This window comes from Lepisma saccharinum, chromosome 15, assembly GCF_977018435.1.
Source record: "Lepisma saccharinum chromosome 15, izLepSacc3.1, whole genome shotgun sequence".
Lineage (NCBI taxonomy): Eukaryota > Metazoa > Arthropoda > Insecta > Zygentoma > Lepismatidae > Lepisma > Lepisma saccharinum.
Window position 1 is genome coordinate 12,694,498 of NC_139243.1, and position 15,157 is coordinate 12,709,654.

The window sequence follows — 15,157 nt, forward strand, 5'->3', positions numbered from 1 at the left end:
AAAGGATATCACCCAAATTTTTGAACACAATCATATTTCAAACCTTTCACTTGGACAGAATAACATTTTCAAAAATTGTTTTCTTGAATTCTCTTTTCAGTTTAAAATAACATTGATGGTTTTCCACATATCGTAGTAAATGTTCACATGGGCACAGTATTCACAACACTTCCTGTGCAAAATGCATCTGAAGCATAAAGTCTTTTAGAAGTAAACAAAAGTACTTACTGCTGGCTTTGACATGCTGCAAAGTACACCTCAGAAGGCAAAGGTAATGCAAGACGATGCACAAACCATGCAGCCTCAGTGATCTGACTGACTGAAATTTCCCTAACGATGCCAAAAAATCCCTTTACCAACCTCAAAATATCGTTTTGTGTGCACATACACACCCACAACTTCACCCCCTCCCCTGCAACAGAACAGGTTATTTTATTTAAGGTAAGGGGCTGGAATCCGTATAATGTGATGTGTACAAAATAGCCTAAGTGCTGACGCACCCCAAATTTTCCCCGCGGCGAATTCTGTTTCAGGATGAGGTCAAAGCACTGTCAGTCATATCTATGCAAAACTGCAATAAATGAAGTGTGACAATCTCTTTAAGATTGAACTTTCATCAGCAAGACTAGAAATGACAGATCTCATAACGCTTCAGCTAGTTCTTTCTGACGAAAAGAAGCGTTATTCCCAGTTTATATTGCACATTTCGTGGCGTTTCACGTTAAAGTATAAAATTTGGTGTTATTCTGAAATATGGCATAATTTGTGTTATTTCAAGATTCTGAAACATCGAAAACTTGCCTCCTTTACCTATCCAAATACATTTTTAAACACTTTATTTTGCTTTTCTCAACTTTTTGGTGTTATCGTTAAAACTAAAACTTTGCGTCCCTACTTATTGCTGCTGCTTTCTGGCTTTCGAGACTGGAGCCTGCTATTTCTTTGCAAGTAGACTGGGACATATTGTCACTTGTAACAAATATCAGTTACAGGAAAAAAAAATCCCCAGTGAGGGAGAACCAGGACTTTTTCAACCTGTTCAAGCAGCTCCGGCACCCATCCAGCATCGTATAAAGTGGGTACCTGGAGGAAACTCTGGGGGGGGGGGGTAAAGGCATGGTCCCGATCACATCACCCACAGCTCGGCCAAGGTCAAGAAAGTGTGTGGGGCCCTAACCCCACACCCCCTATATGCCTTCATGCCGTGGTGCAAAGCACAGGGGGTACTAAAGACAATGACAGTTTTTGTTTATGAAAGAATAATGCCAAAATACCATTTTATGTACTGAATTTAAACCTAAAATTTAGCCTGTTCATACAGAAATTTTGGGGTGTAAGGGGTGACCTTCCAGGTAGTGCACCCTGAACTGCAGACTAACGAGGCTCTGGCGACTGGTCCCATGGCCAGTATAATTCTGTGTTGTCCTGTGTTTTGTCCTTATTTGTGCTGAGTGCCCTTTTTAGCCTCAGCTTTTAACCAAGGTAAGGAAATTTTAGTTTTCAGACACGCTTTTATTTTTGTTATGATAAGGGGCTGGACCCCATATAGTGTGATGGGTGCAAAATAGCCTCAGTGCTGACGCACCCAAATAATTTTAATTGAAATTGAAATTCATACAGAAATTTTGATTTTGTATTTACCGAATACCGTGGAACCTCGATTTTACATTTTTCAGGGGACCAATCTGAAAACGAAATGCAAGGGAAATGTAAAATCGGGGTTCCATTGTGACTGTGTCTGCTAATTGCTAAACAGTTGGAATAAGTGCAGAAGTAATCAAAGCATATCTTCCTTAACATTTCGTACTGATTACCTGAAGCACTACTGCGGGATCCTGTATCACAGCGACCCATGCTCCCTGCCACATTGGCTGTGGGGGAAGATGCAGGGGGCTATCCAGTGGGTGTGGCCTGGAATGCGACGGATCGTTCAAAACACAACAGCACTCTTCTCGTATTACAGCTAATGTTAACTGCTGACCTGTGATATTCTTCTTCGTTCTACTTACGAAACAGATTATGTGAAAGATGGACAGGTGTAATTATTTTTCGGCCGTTCGTTGTTCTTGTTCTTCATCTGTTGTTTCTCGTGTGGAAGCTGTAACGATTGCTTCGGGTAATGTCACGGAAAGATGATTAAAAAGAAACAGTATTAGATAATCAGGTAGGGTATCATCAACACTACAGTCTAAGGTGTTCGTTTAGGCTTGACCATCTCAGCAACTTGTGTGCGTGTGTGAAAAATTTTCAAGTAAAGATTGTGATTACACTCAACAATAAGTAATAATTCATTTTCATGTTTGTGTGAATGTACAGGTGAATATGTGTAATTCTCAAGTTGCTGTAGATGCTTATAATTTATATTATTAAAATCGAAAATATGTGTACACAGGTTTCTGAAATCATAACACCCAGGCACATAAATGCATCATGGGTTAGTCAACTTTCCCGATTTGCAATCTGAAGAGACTATGTATTCTGCAAATCATTTTCGTGTATAATTCTTTAATGCAATTTAATTGCAAAATAATTTAAATTTGTATTTGTTGGAGCCAGTCAGTTGTAATGTAGCCAGTGTTTATTTCTATTATTTGAATATGTGGTAAAAGATTTGTTCCAAAATGCCTTTTTGGATGCTCTGTAGAATAAACTACACCTTGCCTTTGTTTTTCGATCACATACTACATTTTCATTATATTTTTTACAAGCCCACTAAACATTCTCATTACATCATATATTCGGTACACTTTTTGGCTAGAATTATGAACCAAATGAATGGAAGATATTTTGATTTGATTTGATTTTTTCTTCCCAGTCGTAATAGAACAGCTTTTTCAAAGACTAGTATTATCAAGGCATTATAATATTGGTGGGAATTTGTCGCTATTTACCCCACAGCTGGACAATAAGTCTGCTTGCCTTATGCCAAATACATGTTGAAATGTAAAAAGAAAATCTTTATGAAGCCTCAAATTATCAAGAATAATTTATTATATTTGGTTATTTTAATGAATAGAAGAAAATGCAAAGTTTCATTGTCTCGGTTTGACACATAATTTAGTTTATAAATGCTTGTATTTTTTCTGCTTTGTGCTGAAATTTGTTACTGCATCTTGTTTGTTTATATTACAAGTTGCAATAATTTGAACGTTACTAATGCCTGTGTGTTATGATTGGTGTGCATTGTTGTTGAGAGAAGCCAATAGCATTGCAAGGAAAATCATAAACGAGTCTATGGTTATGCTTTATATAAACATACAGAGTGACCATGATAATTAAGCTCTTTTTTTTTTGGTACTATGTAACTGATGCAGTGAGAGACTAATATGTTTGAACAATATTGTTGCCATAACTTGTAGATAAGTTATACTGTATTCTCTTCCTGCCATTTTCTAGCCTTGTCATGCTAATGTTCGTGTGTGTAATATAGGTATAATTTTGTATTTGCAGTTACCATTAAGTGACATTACACTATTAACTGAAGTAATTTGTGAAAGAAAGCAAAGAAAACAAGTATGTATTAACAAGTTCATGCAAGAAGAATACCTTGTAGCATGAACGAACCTTGTAATTATTTACACAATTACTCGGCATGTTTTGAACTGCAAATTGTATTTACCAGTGCAAAACTTGGTGTTTTTTAAGCAGTTTTATTTTTTTATATGTTTAGAATAATGTAATTATTATTAACTACCTAGGTTCATTACTATGTAAATTTGTCATTAAGTTTAATTTACTGAACTTGTACGGATGCCTAGGTAAGAGCATATGCAAATTACAATTATGTTATATCAGGGCTTTATAGATATCTTTTTTTAAATATTTGTATTGTTATTTTCATTCACGTTAAGATCAAACTAAATATTTTAATGGAAAGATAAATTGTGTGAGAAATTCATATATATCTACATATATTTGCTTTTGTTTAGGAGCTTCAAAATTAATAAGTTTATTTTTTAGTAACATTGCAAATATTCTCTGCTTTTGAGATGAACAGATGTATACTTTTTTGTCACTTATACCAGTTATAATATGCTCAAGGGGCAAAATAATATGTAAGGTGCTCTCTATTTTGCAGGTAGGAACAAATTTTTCTTGCACCATCACATGTATTGACATTTCGTTATAAGTTACTGCACAATGCGAGAGAGCAGATTGATTATTTAGCCCTCCGTTAGGCACGTGGGGTACCAGTCTCCCCCATTGATATACATTGCGAGATTGCCACACTGTGAACTATACTGCACATGAGTGATTTTGTGTAACCGAACGTTCTTTCTTTGTCTTTGTTGTAAATCGGCTGTGTTGTTTCGTTGCACTTGTAAGCCGTGTAATATTATAAAGTTAACGTAAGTCACATGCTTGGAGAACAGTTGTCACCCGTGTGACTAAATACATAACGAAAAATATCAAAGCATAGAAGACAGAGCACACATCAGAATCAGATGTTATACATAAGTCGGTTAGTAAATGGGAGGACATGTAGGTATGTGTTAGTGACGAAAGTGAAAATGACACTGCTTCCTTGTTGCATTTTTAGTGCATTGGGGACAGCTGTCCCCCAAGCATGCTACTGACAATAACTTTATAATATGAGGGTGGATCAAATGAAAATGGAACAGGGGCCACAGAATGAAATCAACAAGGTTTATTTCAAACGTAATCTCTAAACTTACACAAGCACTTGTCCCACCGTTTCACCAAGCAGCGAATACCCTGCTCGTAGAACTCCTTCAGCTGAGATCGGAACTAGATGCAAACATTGTCCATGACTTCATTGTCTGAGCCGACCCTTCAATGCCTTTTTCAATGGACCAAAGATATGAAAGTCGCATGGCGATAGATCAGGGCTATACGGTGGGTGTTCCAACACTGTCCACCCAATCGTCGCCAACGTGTTCTTTGTAACAGCTGACTTATGTGGATGTGCGTTGTCATGCAGCAAAACCACTCCAGAGTACAACAGGCTGCCTTGATTGATGGTCTTTCTTTGTCTTTGTTGTTGGTCGGACGATATTGCTGCCCGACCGCCTACGCATATCACATGCTCACGCGTGACTATCTAGGGTGAGTCCATTATGCAGTAGGGGTTTCCTTCCTTACCTCCCGTTCTACCTCTACACAGGGTTGTTGCCACACACATACACAAATATAACCCAATACATCCACTGTTCTGTTTTCATTTGATCCACCCTAATATTTCGTCACTAAGAAAGTGCAGCAAAAAAATGCAGTTGATCTTAGAAGAAAGACAAAGATGCATGTGTGCTGACAAATAATGTTCAGCACACATGCAGAGTACAATTCATGGAGTACTTCATACCTTAAAGATAGTTAAAGCATTGGGTGGCAGGTGTTCCTCATGTGCCTAAGTATATTCCAGAAAATGACATGCATAATGCAGGGTTAAGCAAGTGTGCTTTTTTAGGTGCTTGAAGGGTAAGCAAAAAAAATGTGGCTCAATCAGGTTTTGAATCTGCGGTCATGCTGTTGAATACCAGTGCTGTTATCTACTGAGCCAATCATCTCAATACCCATGTCTTAAATACTCTGCATTTTGTGTATCCCTGGTATGTCTGTTGCAGTTGAGCAGTAATGCAATCTGTTGTTGGTTATTGAATCTTTGCTTCATTTAAAATGTTTACAGGTAGTCAATAGGAAAATGCCATAAATTTAATATACACATTGTATTTAGAAAGGTTGAGATTATGAAGATTTTTATTTTTATATCTCTGGCACAGAATGTCATGAACACAGATTGAAGTTCTCATTGAGCCAATTTGCTTTTTCAGTTATTTCATGCAATGCAAGTATGAAAATGTATGCTTAAAATACATTAAGGAGGGATGTTGTGGTAGCTCAGTGGTTTTTACTTTTGCTTATCATGTGAGTAACTTGGGTTGAATTTCTAGTGTGAGGCAGTTTGAATGAAGAGGTAGTGTAGTTCAGCCTTAAGAATGTGACAAATCCATGAGAAGTTGTGCTCCATGTTATTTATTGTTGAAAAGTTTTGTTTTTAACAGTTCACCAACTTGTTTTCCTTCTTGTGTTTTGGATTAATTGTGATTAGAAAAACCGATCAATCCTGTTTTTCTGTGATTGTAGACTGTTTTTGTTGAGAATCCGTCATTACCTCTGTAGTACAAAATGTCCAGTTTGCAAAATTATGAAAAACTTCTTTAAAGAATAGTACTCTGTATCAGAGAAGAAATACAAATGAAATATTATTCTTTAGGGCACATAGCAGTAAAGTTCATCTCGATATATTTTATGTTAAATTTTGAGCACTTTGTAAAAAGGAATGAAAGTTTATTGATTAGTGAACAATTGTTCATAAACTTGAATTTAATAAGAAGAGTTCTAGTTCAGATCTGAGTTTTAACTCCATGAACCTATCTAATGTAAAGGTGGAAGTGCCGTTTGAAAGTTTTTACCACAAGTTAGAAAATTCTGATATTTTACATATGGATTTGACAAACTTTCAGCTGTAATATGACAAATTTTTGTTTGTCTCTATATGGTGATCAACCAATGATTTACGTTCAAAATAATGGAAAGTGAAGATTTGCAATTAGTACTTGTACCCCATCAGATAAGTGACAAATTTGATATTACTTCTCTTTTACATAAGGCAATGTTGTTTATAATTATCCTCAAAATCACTATAATTTGTTCTCATGTGAGAGCATGCTCAGTTCTGTTGGTAAGCTTAAAATCTCATTTGACAGAACATATAGGTTGTTCTCAATTAATACATGAATATGCTAAAAGCAAAGACTGTACATGTACATAAGGGTGCCATATTGTTAAGACAACAGATAACAACAATCTTCCAGTGAGCATGTGACATTTATTAGTTAAAAAAACAGTAAAAGAAACACTCTTCATGGTCACAAGAGAGAGAAATGTTATAACATTTTCACGGATTTTCCATTTTTTCGTCTTGGTCCCCTGAAAACTGAAAGTCGAGGCTCCACAGAATTAACAAGTTTCTGTCTTACACAAGTGTAAATTTGAGTGTCCTAGAGAATGCATTTTCATAGGTTTCATCAATTTCCTCTTGAGTAAACATGTGGTCATACATATGTTTAAGCTTGGTAACACAAAAGATGTGTACTCAATTTTTCCATGGTACATAGGCATCATCCTAAAGTAGAACATTGTATATATATGACAAAATATATGTGTTCAAAAAATAATCGAGTCTATGCCAAATGGTTGCATGCATACAGGATAAAAATGCAGTTTCTTATTCAAATAAGCAAAAAACGTTTTTGAGGAATGTTCATCTTGATATCTTCTAAGGTGTTTTTAAAGTTACTGGGTATTATAGGGTGACGCCTTGTGTGTATGCTGCCCATATTTCTGTGTATCTCTTAGTTATTGCAATTTTACCACAGTTAAAAGCAAGTGATCATGATATATATACATATGATGTGTTAAAAATTTGATACTTGAAACAATTTTTTCTTCATTATCTTCCATGTCTTTAATCAGTGTAGACATGTTCCATGTTATACAGGATAAAAATAGTGATTACGTTTATTATTATTCGTGTTTGTTCCAGTTCTGGGCATTCACATGGATTTACTTTGTTTAACTATTTGTTGCAGAATGCTTATTTTATAACGTGAGTTTTTTAATATCATTTATATTTCAATGTCGAGTTTACGTACATAAGGGCATTTTATAACAGTATTGACCAGTTAGTATATGATTTTCTCATTGTAATGAGAATAATTATGGGCTGCATGTAATGCAAATTTGATTGAAAGAGGAAAAAATGGATCATTGGGTATGCAACTTAACAATTGTTTATTTCCCACTAGATTAATTATCTGTGTTATTCACAAGTATAATAATTTATAATTCAATTAATTGCAACAAATTGCTGTCATCATTCATTTAAGAAATGGTCACAATAATTTTTATAAAGAAGTCTGAATATGACATTTGTTCCTTGGAATTAATTGAATTATTCCATCTCGGAAAATGGAATTCAGTATTTTTCTTCTCTTCTCAAGAATAATGTGTTAGTTTATGAAATCACACTATTTTGTTTTACATGTGTGACATTCGATGTGAGAAAATTTCCTCGCGTGTACTCATCTTCAGTTTCCTTGTTCTCCGTTTTCGGCAATACTCAAATTTCAGTGTAGTCATACTTGGGGTGAACAGTTACGAAAGTTTTTCTAAAATTGAAGAACCAATAAAATATTTACTAATACTGATAACTTATATTCCACCAATCAAATATGAAGATGCACATGTTTTATGTAGATCCTGAATGAACCCTTCATGTGATACAACCAGGTGACCTGTGATTTTTCCTGTAGAAAAAGTGTACACTATCAGTATTGGGTGATACATATATATTAGCAATTAATTTGTCAGTAAGATAACTTTACGAATTCAATATATCTGTAAATAGTGTGTAATTTAGTGCATACTTGTGCCATTTTTAATGAATATAAACATATACTGTATTGGCCCGAATATAAGCTGCATCCTAAAATTTGAAGGAGCGAAAAGAAAAAAAAATACCGGTAACCAGTTCCGGATATTTGCCACGTTTTGGTCCCCTGAAAGATCTTCTCTTTGAAAGTGCATTTTTTAGTTTCGGCTCAGCAGCAACCCAATGTCGCACATTAGATTCATCAAGTCCATATTTATTTCCGGCCTCTCTGTTGCTTGTGGCTCTAGCGTAACAAACAACTGCAAGTTTTACTTACGTGAAATTTAGAAGATTCCACACTTCCACATTGCACAATTTAATAGTTCAGAAGACAGTGGATCTTCAAAATTAATAGGACTGAACTATTAAATTGTGCAACGCGTAAGTGTGGAATCTTCTAAATTTCACGTAAGTAATTTTAAACCGCGTTTACCGCAACCATCAAGTTTGAAACTTCCATCGTAACTACGCTTTATTCCCAGGCTTGATGATGCTTTCTTCTCCACACGATCGTTCATATTGGCAACAAACCTGTAGATCCACTTCAGTAGAAATTAATACCTGTATAAGCTTAGAGAAGAACGAACATAATCTTAATAAAATCAAAGCATACGTTATCAAGAATGTCGACAGTTTTTACAATGCTCAGTTAGAAACAATAATGTTTGTTCCAGTTAAAAACAACAATGCTATTGTTGGATAACATTATGGTATGTACAATGCGGCCAGTTTCTACAATGCTATTGTTGCATTATCCTTATTTCAAATGAGAAATCAGCACATTTTTAACAGCATATGATTTGACAAAATGTCATAATTTTTTTAAGGTCACAAATATAAGATGCATCCTAATTTTTCACAATTGAAATTTGGATAAAATGTGAGGCTTATATTTGGGCCAATACAGTAATTCTTATACCGTGGTTTTGTAAAATAAGCACAAATACAGTGGAACCATGATCTTAACGTTTCCCGGTTTTACATTTTCCTGCATTATACGTTCAATCGTGATGTTCCCAACATGGCAAATTGTTATAAAATTTTCCTCAATTTTACATTTGCTCGCATTTTAAGTGTTTACAGTTTGGTCCCCTGGAAAACATAAAATGAAGGTTCCACTGTACACAGTTCTCTTTCAAGTCCAAAAGATATTGCAGAAACCTGCAATACATATGAATTGGAACGTTTCTGTTGTTGAAACAATATTTGCTATTTCATATCAGATTGGTAGAATATTGCAGAAATTTCATGTTGGTCCATCCCTAATAACAATATAAAACTAACAACATTTGCAGAACTTTGCACCAAAATTACCACTTAGTGAAATATTTGATCAGTAATATTATATACATATAAACTGATATGCATGTATAAGCTGACATTCAGTGGTGTGCCCAGGATTTCCGAAAGGGAGGGGATATGTATACTTTTTCTTGGTAGTCAGCCCTCATTTTGTCATATTTTCCTACCTTTGACGTTCTTTCTGTGTAGGAATACTGGGTGATGGCGGGGGGTTATAAACCCCATCAACCCCCCTTGGGCATGCCACTGCTGACATTGATCGAGTATCGATTAATCTGCCCGTTCCTTAGTTGCTAAAATTACACATTCTTGTACTACTTTTGTTTTCTGTAATTTCATGTCTGCTACTTGGAAACTGACATGGTTTGTTACCATGACTTGCAAATAATTTTATCCCCCTTACAAAACCAGCGTGTAACTTTTTCCTCTTTTTTCAATCATCATTTGTGTATTTGTGCACACAAACGCCATGTAAAATTTCTGAAAATAAAATGCTAACTCTCTCTCGTGTGTGTATAAGGTGGCAACATTTAATTATGAAAATATGTCTTTACTGATAATGAAATTCGACGACTAGACTTGACTTTTAGTGCCATATTTTTGTATTAAGGTTGGGTGGTATTCCATCTAGATCATGGACAGATGATATAGGGTATTTTCTTAATGACACAACATCTCTCTTTCTCTCTGATATTTTGTCCAAGTTATATGTTCTCTGTACATGATATATCTATAAGGGAGGTTACCATGTACAATTTAATATTAATGTGAAAAAATTTACAATCTGAGGATCAAATGCCGTTTAATATTTGTATTACAAAGTGAATGTATCTTGAACAAAATATTAGTGGGCCTTACCAAAATTGTAGTGATTAACGCAATTGGCTTGTAATCTAGGTCCGTGGATTCAATTCCCAGTGGCAACGCACTTCAGAGATTTAAATCACACTTTAAACTGCCAGCCCAATCTCAAACCATATCTGTGAATGATGACTAAACTTTATGACAAACATTTTAAACAAATACAATCGACTGAAACAATGAAGCTTTTTGCATATATTGTTATCAAGATGCAATATAAATAAATAATAATATTTAAAAAGCACAGATTATGTTGTGCATAGCCAAAATTGTTCCTTCCTAACTACAAACAGAAGATATGTTTATTATTATTTTCAAATTTAACATTTCATTTAATTTCTACTGAGCTTCAAGTCGTGAAATTAGATTAAATAAGGAAGCCTGTATTAATAATAATGATTATGGATTTTGCGCAAGAAATTTGATGTTAGAGTTGTCCTGAATTTGATGAAGAAAGCAGTGCCATAAAGAATAGCTAGGTTACATAGAGGCACAGTATTTCAAGAAGATTCCTATATGTTTATACTATTGTCACCTTGATTTATCGATATAGATATTGAGGCACTTTCAATATCTCTTTGATAATATTTGTGGCTTATGAGTAGGGAAGGGATTTTAAGGTGCAAAATTATGGTTAGGAAAGGGAAAAAAATGTTCTGAAAATGTTTTCGAAATGCCTTTATTCAATACTCTCCTTTTCTCCACCTTCTGTATATAATACGCGTGGACCACATAGTGAACTGTGGTTCTACCAAAAAGTTATGTTGAAGTTTGTATTTTCTGTCGCGGGTTTTGCTACATTATCTTGGGAATTATTGAGGTTGCAGTACAATTTTATAGCCTGCTCTACAAAATGAAACTAGGATTTTATGTAGCTGCTCAAGAAGAGTGAAAATTTTTTTAATAAAACATGAACGAAAATTAAGGGAAAAGATGCTGAAGCATCAAAGAGGGATAAATGTGCTAATCTCAAAAAAAGGTGCAACAAAGAGTTTTCATTTTACTTGATTTCGTGTCCTAAAATACATATCTCAAATGATCAGCATGAAAACAGCTATATTTTTGCTTAAAATCCGTTCCCTACTTACCTAAATGATGTAGGAATTGGGCATGTTTGAGCGACAGATTAGAACACAACTATTTATATGTTTGCTTTTCCAATTTCTGCCACACAAATTCCTCTATCTCCCCCGTTGTATACCAGCTGTATATTTTTTTCTGTATATGAACCACATACATGCACACTATACTAATTTAAGGACTGTGAATATGTTGTTTTGTGTAAATAAGGAATAATAATGTTATACCAACAAAGAAAAACTAATATGGTTCGATGCGGGTTTGCATTGAACTTGATTTTGGTGCACTTCGGTTCTTTAATTTTTCTCCCTTATTTTTATGGGAGTTAGATATATAGTTAAGCTTTAATATAGTTGGATATTTTCATTGTGAAGGTAATCAGATGCAATGATATTATCCAAAATAGTACAAGAATTGAGGGCTTTAAGCTACCGGTAGAGAAAAACACTGTTATAAGGAAAATATTTATTGTAAATATGTAATTATTATGTTAATGTGTACATATATATGCTGATTATGTCACAGTGTACTGGGTTGAAGAGAGTAATAATAGGGGCTGAACAGGTATTGATGCCAAAATGGTCTGAGTTTTCAAAAGACTGAAACGGGGATGGAAACTAGTCAAAGGATCAATAATTAACAGCAAATTTAATTACAGCCTATCAATTAATTAACAGCAATATTTACAATTACATGATTTATGAAAAGCCAGTGTTCAAGAAATACTTTTATAACTGAGCTATTAGAACAGTAATAGTTATCATTAGGTCAGGATAAAATAAGTCATACCCTAAATTGAACTGTACAAAAAAACCTATCATGTCACTGGTAAGTCGTCATATATACCCTAAATGCAATAACTAAAACAGAATAAAATCACAAATGAGTCACAAACCCAAAATATACTGGCTTTTACAAAATTTTTGACTATTTTCCACCCCTGTGGACTTTCCTGTCAATTTTTTTTGTAAGAAGATGATTGAAATTAATATGGGAAAGTAATGCCGAAATGTTAATGTTTGAGTTTTATTTTCAAATCATATGTTTTCAGAGTCTGGATATCCTGTGAGTTATGCAAAATGCATAACATTTGATTGATTCTGTGGCAAAATGGGTGATTAAAAAGTCTTGTGTTTGTAACATAACACTAATTACATAAATACATGTAAAACAAATGTTTTGTAGATTAACTTTGTACCTAATTAAAAGGTGAACTTTACAATGTTCATTATGATGGTTAATTTTATTTTGTGAAAGTGCAAAGTTTTCAAATCAAAATTGAAATTTTACAAAAGGTATTCAGAAAGTAAGTTTTAGTAGGCTATTAAAATAATGACACCCATATTTGTCACAAAATTGTTATGATCAGAATCTTTACAACATAAACTACTCGATATATTCACCTCCATTGTTAAGACACTTGTTATCAGTGGTGTGCCAAAGGAGTCGGTTTGTTTGGGTCGTACCCCCTTCCCCCATTTGGCCCAGTATTCATGAAAAAAGAGAACGCCACTTCTTTTTAGACTTGAGACGACTTTTGTAGCCTCTTATTTCGGAGAGAATGCGTAAGCCACAGATGCTTTTACAGTGTACCAGTGGCTATGTGGTAGTGGTGTGTGGGAGGGTGGGGGGAAGGGAGGGGTGGAAGTGGGTACATTAGGTCTTGAGCCACAGGGTTGAGTAAGAAGTTTGTATTGGACCAATGTTTCACAATTTCTGATCTTACAATTTTGCAAAATCTCGTTGACTTATTGTACGAAATTGTCATTAGTAAGTTGCAGTATCATCACTGCATAACAGTGCCTGTTCGGTGAAACAGCAATGTGTACAACACAAATGAAAATTCATACCCATAGTTCATGTTGGAATACATTTGGTACAATGTGTGTCCCTATTTTTTAACAGCCTACTGAAACTTGCTTTCTGAACACAACCTTTACAATCAGCGCCATTTAATATCAAATTTGAAGCCAAAAGTATAGTCAGTTTTTTACTATTTTTTTATTTTTCATTGAACATTGTTCATGTCAAAACTATTCAGAGGGATGTAAATGTGATATTACACCTGTACGAAGTTAGTTCGACAGAATTCCTCATGAAAATTCGCATATGAGATACTCAGGAGAGTTAAATAACTGACATTTATTTATGTTTCCACACAATTCGGCACAGTATCAATGCAAAAGTCACATTTTGACTCTTGAGAAAATGTCAAATGATATATCTTTCAGGGTACTTGGAATTTCATTTGTATTTCGCTTTCCCGGTACTGATATCTGCTCAGCCCTAGAAATGCCAAAATGAAGAAAATAGATACAAAACCTGCACTGGTTAGTTTTTTTCCCACGAAACCATGTGTTCACTTCTGCTCAACCTTAATTTTATTACGATTACCGAACACTTAAATGTTGTTAATAATTTGTTTTCTTTTTGTCTGTTTGTGTCCTAACATTGTCATAAGAAGTGAACCGAAAACTGTTTCCTGGTGCTGTGACTTCAAATGAAGAATTCAAAGGTGAACATAGACTTTTTTAGATTTTTGTCCGTTGTGGTCCAGAGATATATATATATATATGTATGTTGAATAAATGTCTTACGAGAATGCTAGTTGCAAGGTCGATTCCCCCTTTTTCTAAACTCGCTCTGTCAAAGCTGCCAGAATTATAGTTAGACTGGCAACGAATGAAGAAGTATGCTAATTAAATAAAAAATAATTATAAGTATTTATTGTGTTTTATTAACCCCCGTAAGCTGATAAATTACTGTTTGTTCTGTGGCGAAATGCTCTCAGGTTTTTGGCACATGTCACTTGAAGGTTTCACCGATTGAACGCAGCCTGTTATGCCACTACGTTGTGAAACGTTACTGCTGATTGGTTCGTTCTGAAGTGGCGTGTGTCGCTTGTTGCTTTGGTGTGAAATCTCCCAAATTTTCTTGGGAAAATTTCTACCCGAGATCACTTATCCTGTGCTTCTCACGTGGAAGTTACCTCTGTGGTCCACTGAGCCTCTAATCCAGGGATTCCCAACTTTTTATGTTCGCGGCACCCTAGGGAACGTGAATCTTCTTTCTCTTCCCAATTTTTAATCTTAAATCAAAGGAACAATGGCAGAGAGAGACAATAGAAAGTTGCAGGCAGTGGAGATGAAATTTTTAAGGAGTGTATTGGGGAAGACTAGAAGGCATAGAATAAGGAATGAGGAGATCCGACAGACAGTGGGTGTGGTGAAGCTTCAGCACAGGATAGATCAGGCACAGATGAGATGGTTTGGACACATGTAGAGGATGGATGCAGAAAAACTTCCAGTAAGAGCTTACAATGCACAAGGAGTGGGAATAAGGCCAAGGAGGAGACCAAGATGTCAGCGTTAAGAGCAGGTAGTGGAGAGCAGTGCCCGATCCAGAAGTTACAGTTGGGAGGAGTGAATTTCAGTCAGGTATCTCATCTCCCCGAGTAGC

The 15,157-nt window shown here is 35.0% G+C and overlaps 1 protein-coding gene across 2 annotated transcripts in view; it reads left to right on the forward strand.

Moving 5' to 3' along the window:
- The window catches only part of Naa60 (N-alpha-acetyltransferase 60), a 32,323-nt gene extending 28,040 nt beyond the window's left edge, over positions 1 to 4,283 (forward strand). The window contains exons 6-7 of one of the 2 annotated variants that reach the window (XR_014443419.1): positions 1,808 to 2,164; positions 3,451 to 4,283. Coding sequence is in view for 1 of the 2 variants with exons in the window: in XM_083136640.1 (XP_082992766.1) it covers positions 1,808 to 1,967 (160 nt within the window). In the remaining variant the exon portion in view is untranslated. Of the gene's footprint in view, positions 1 to 1,807 lie in introns of both variants that reach the window. The other variant, XM_083136640.1, reaches the window with a different exon arrangement.
- The last annotated feature ends 10,874 nt before the right edge of the window (positions 4,284 to 15,157 follow it).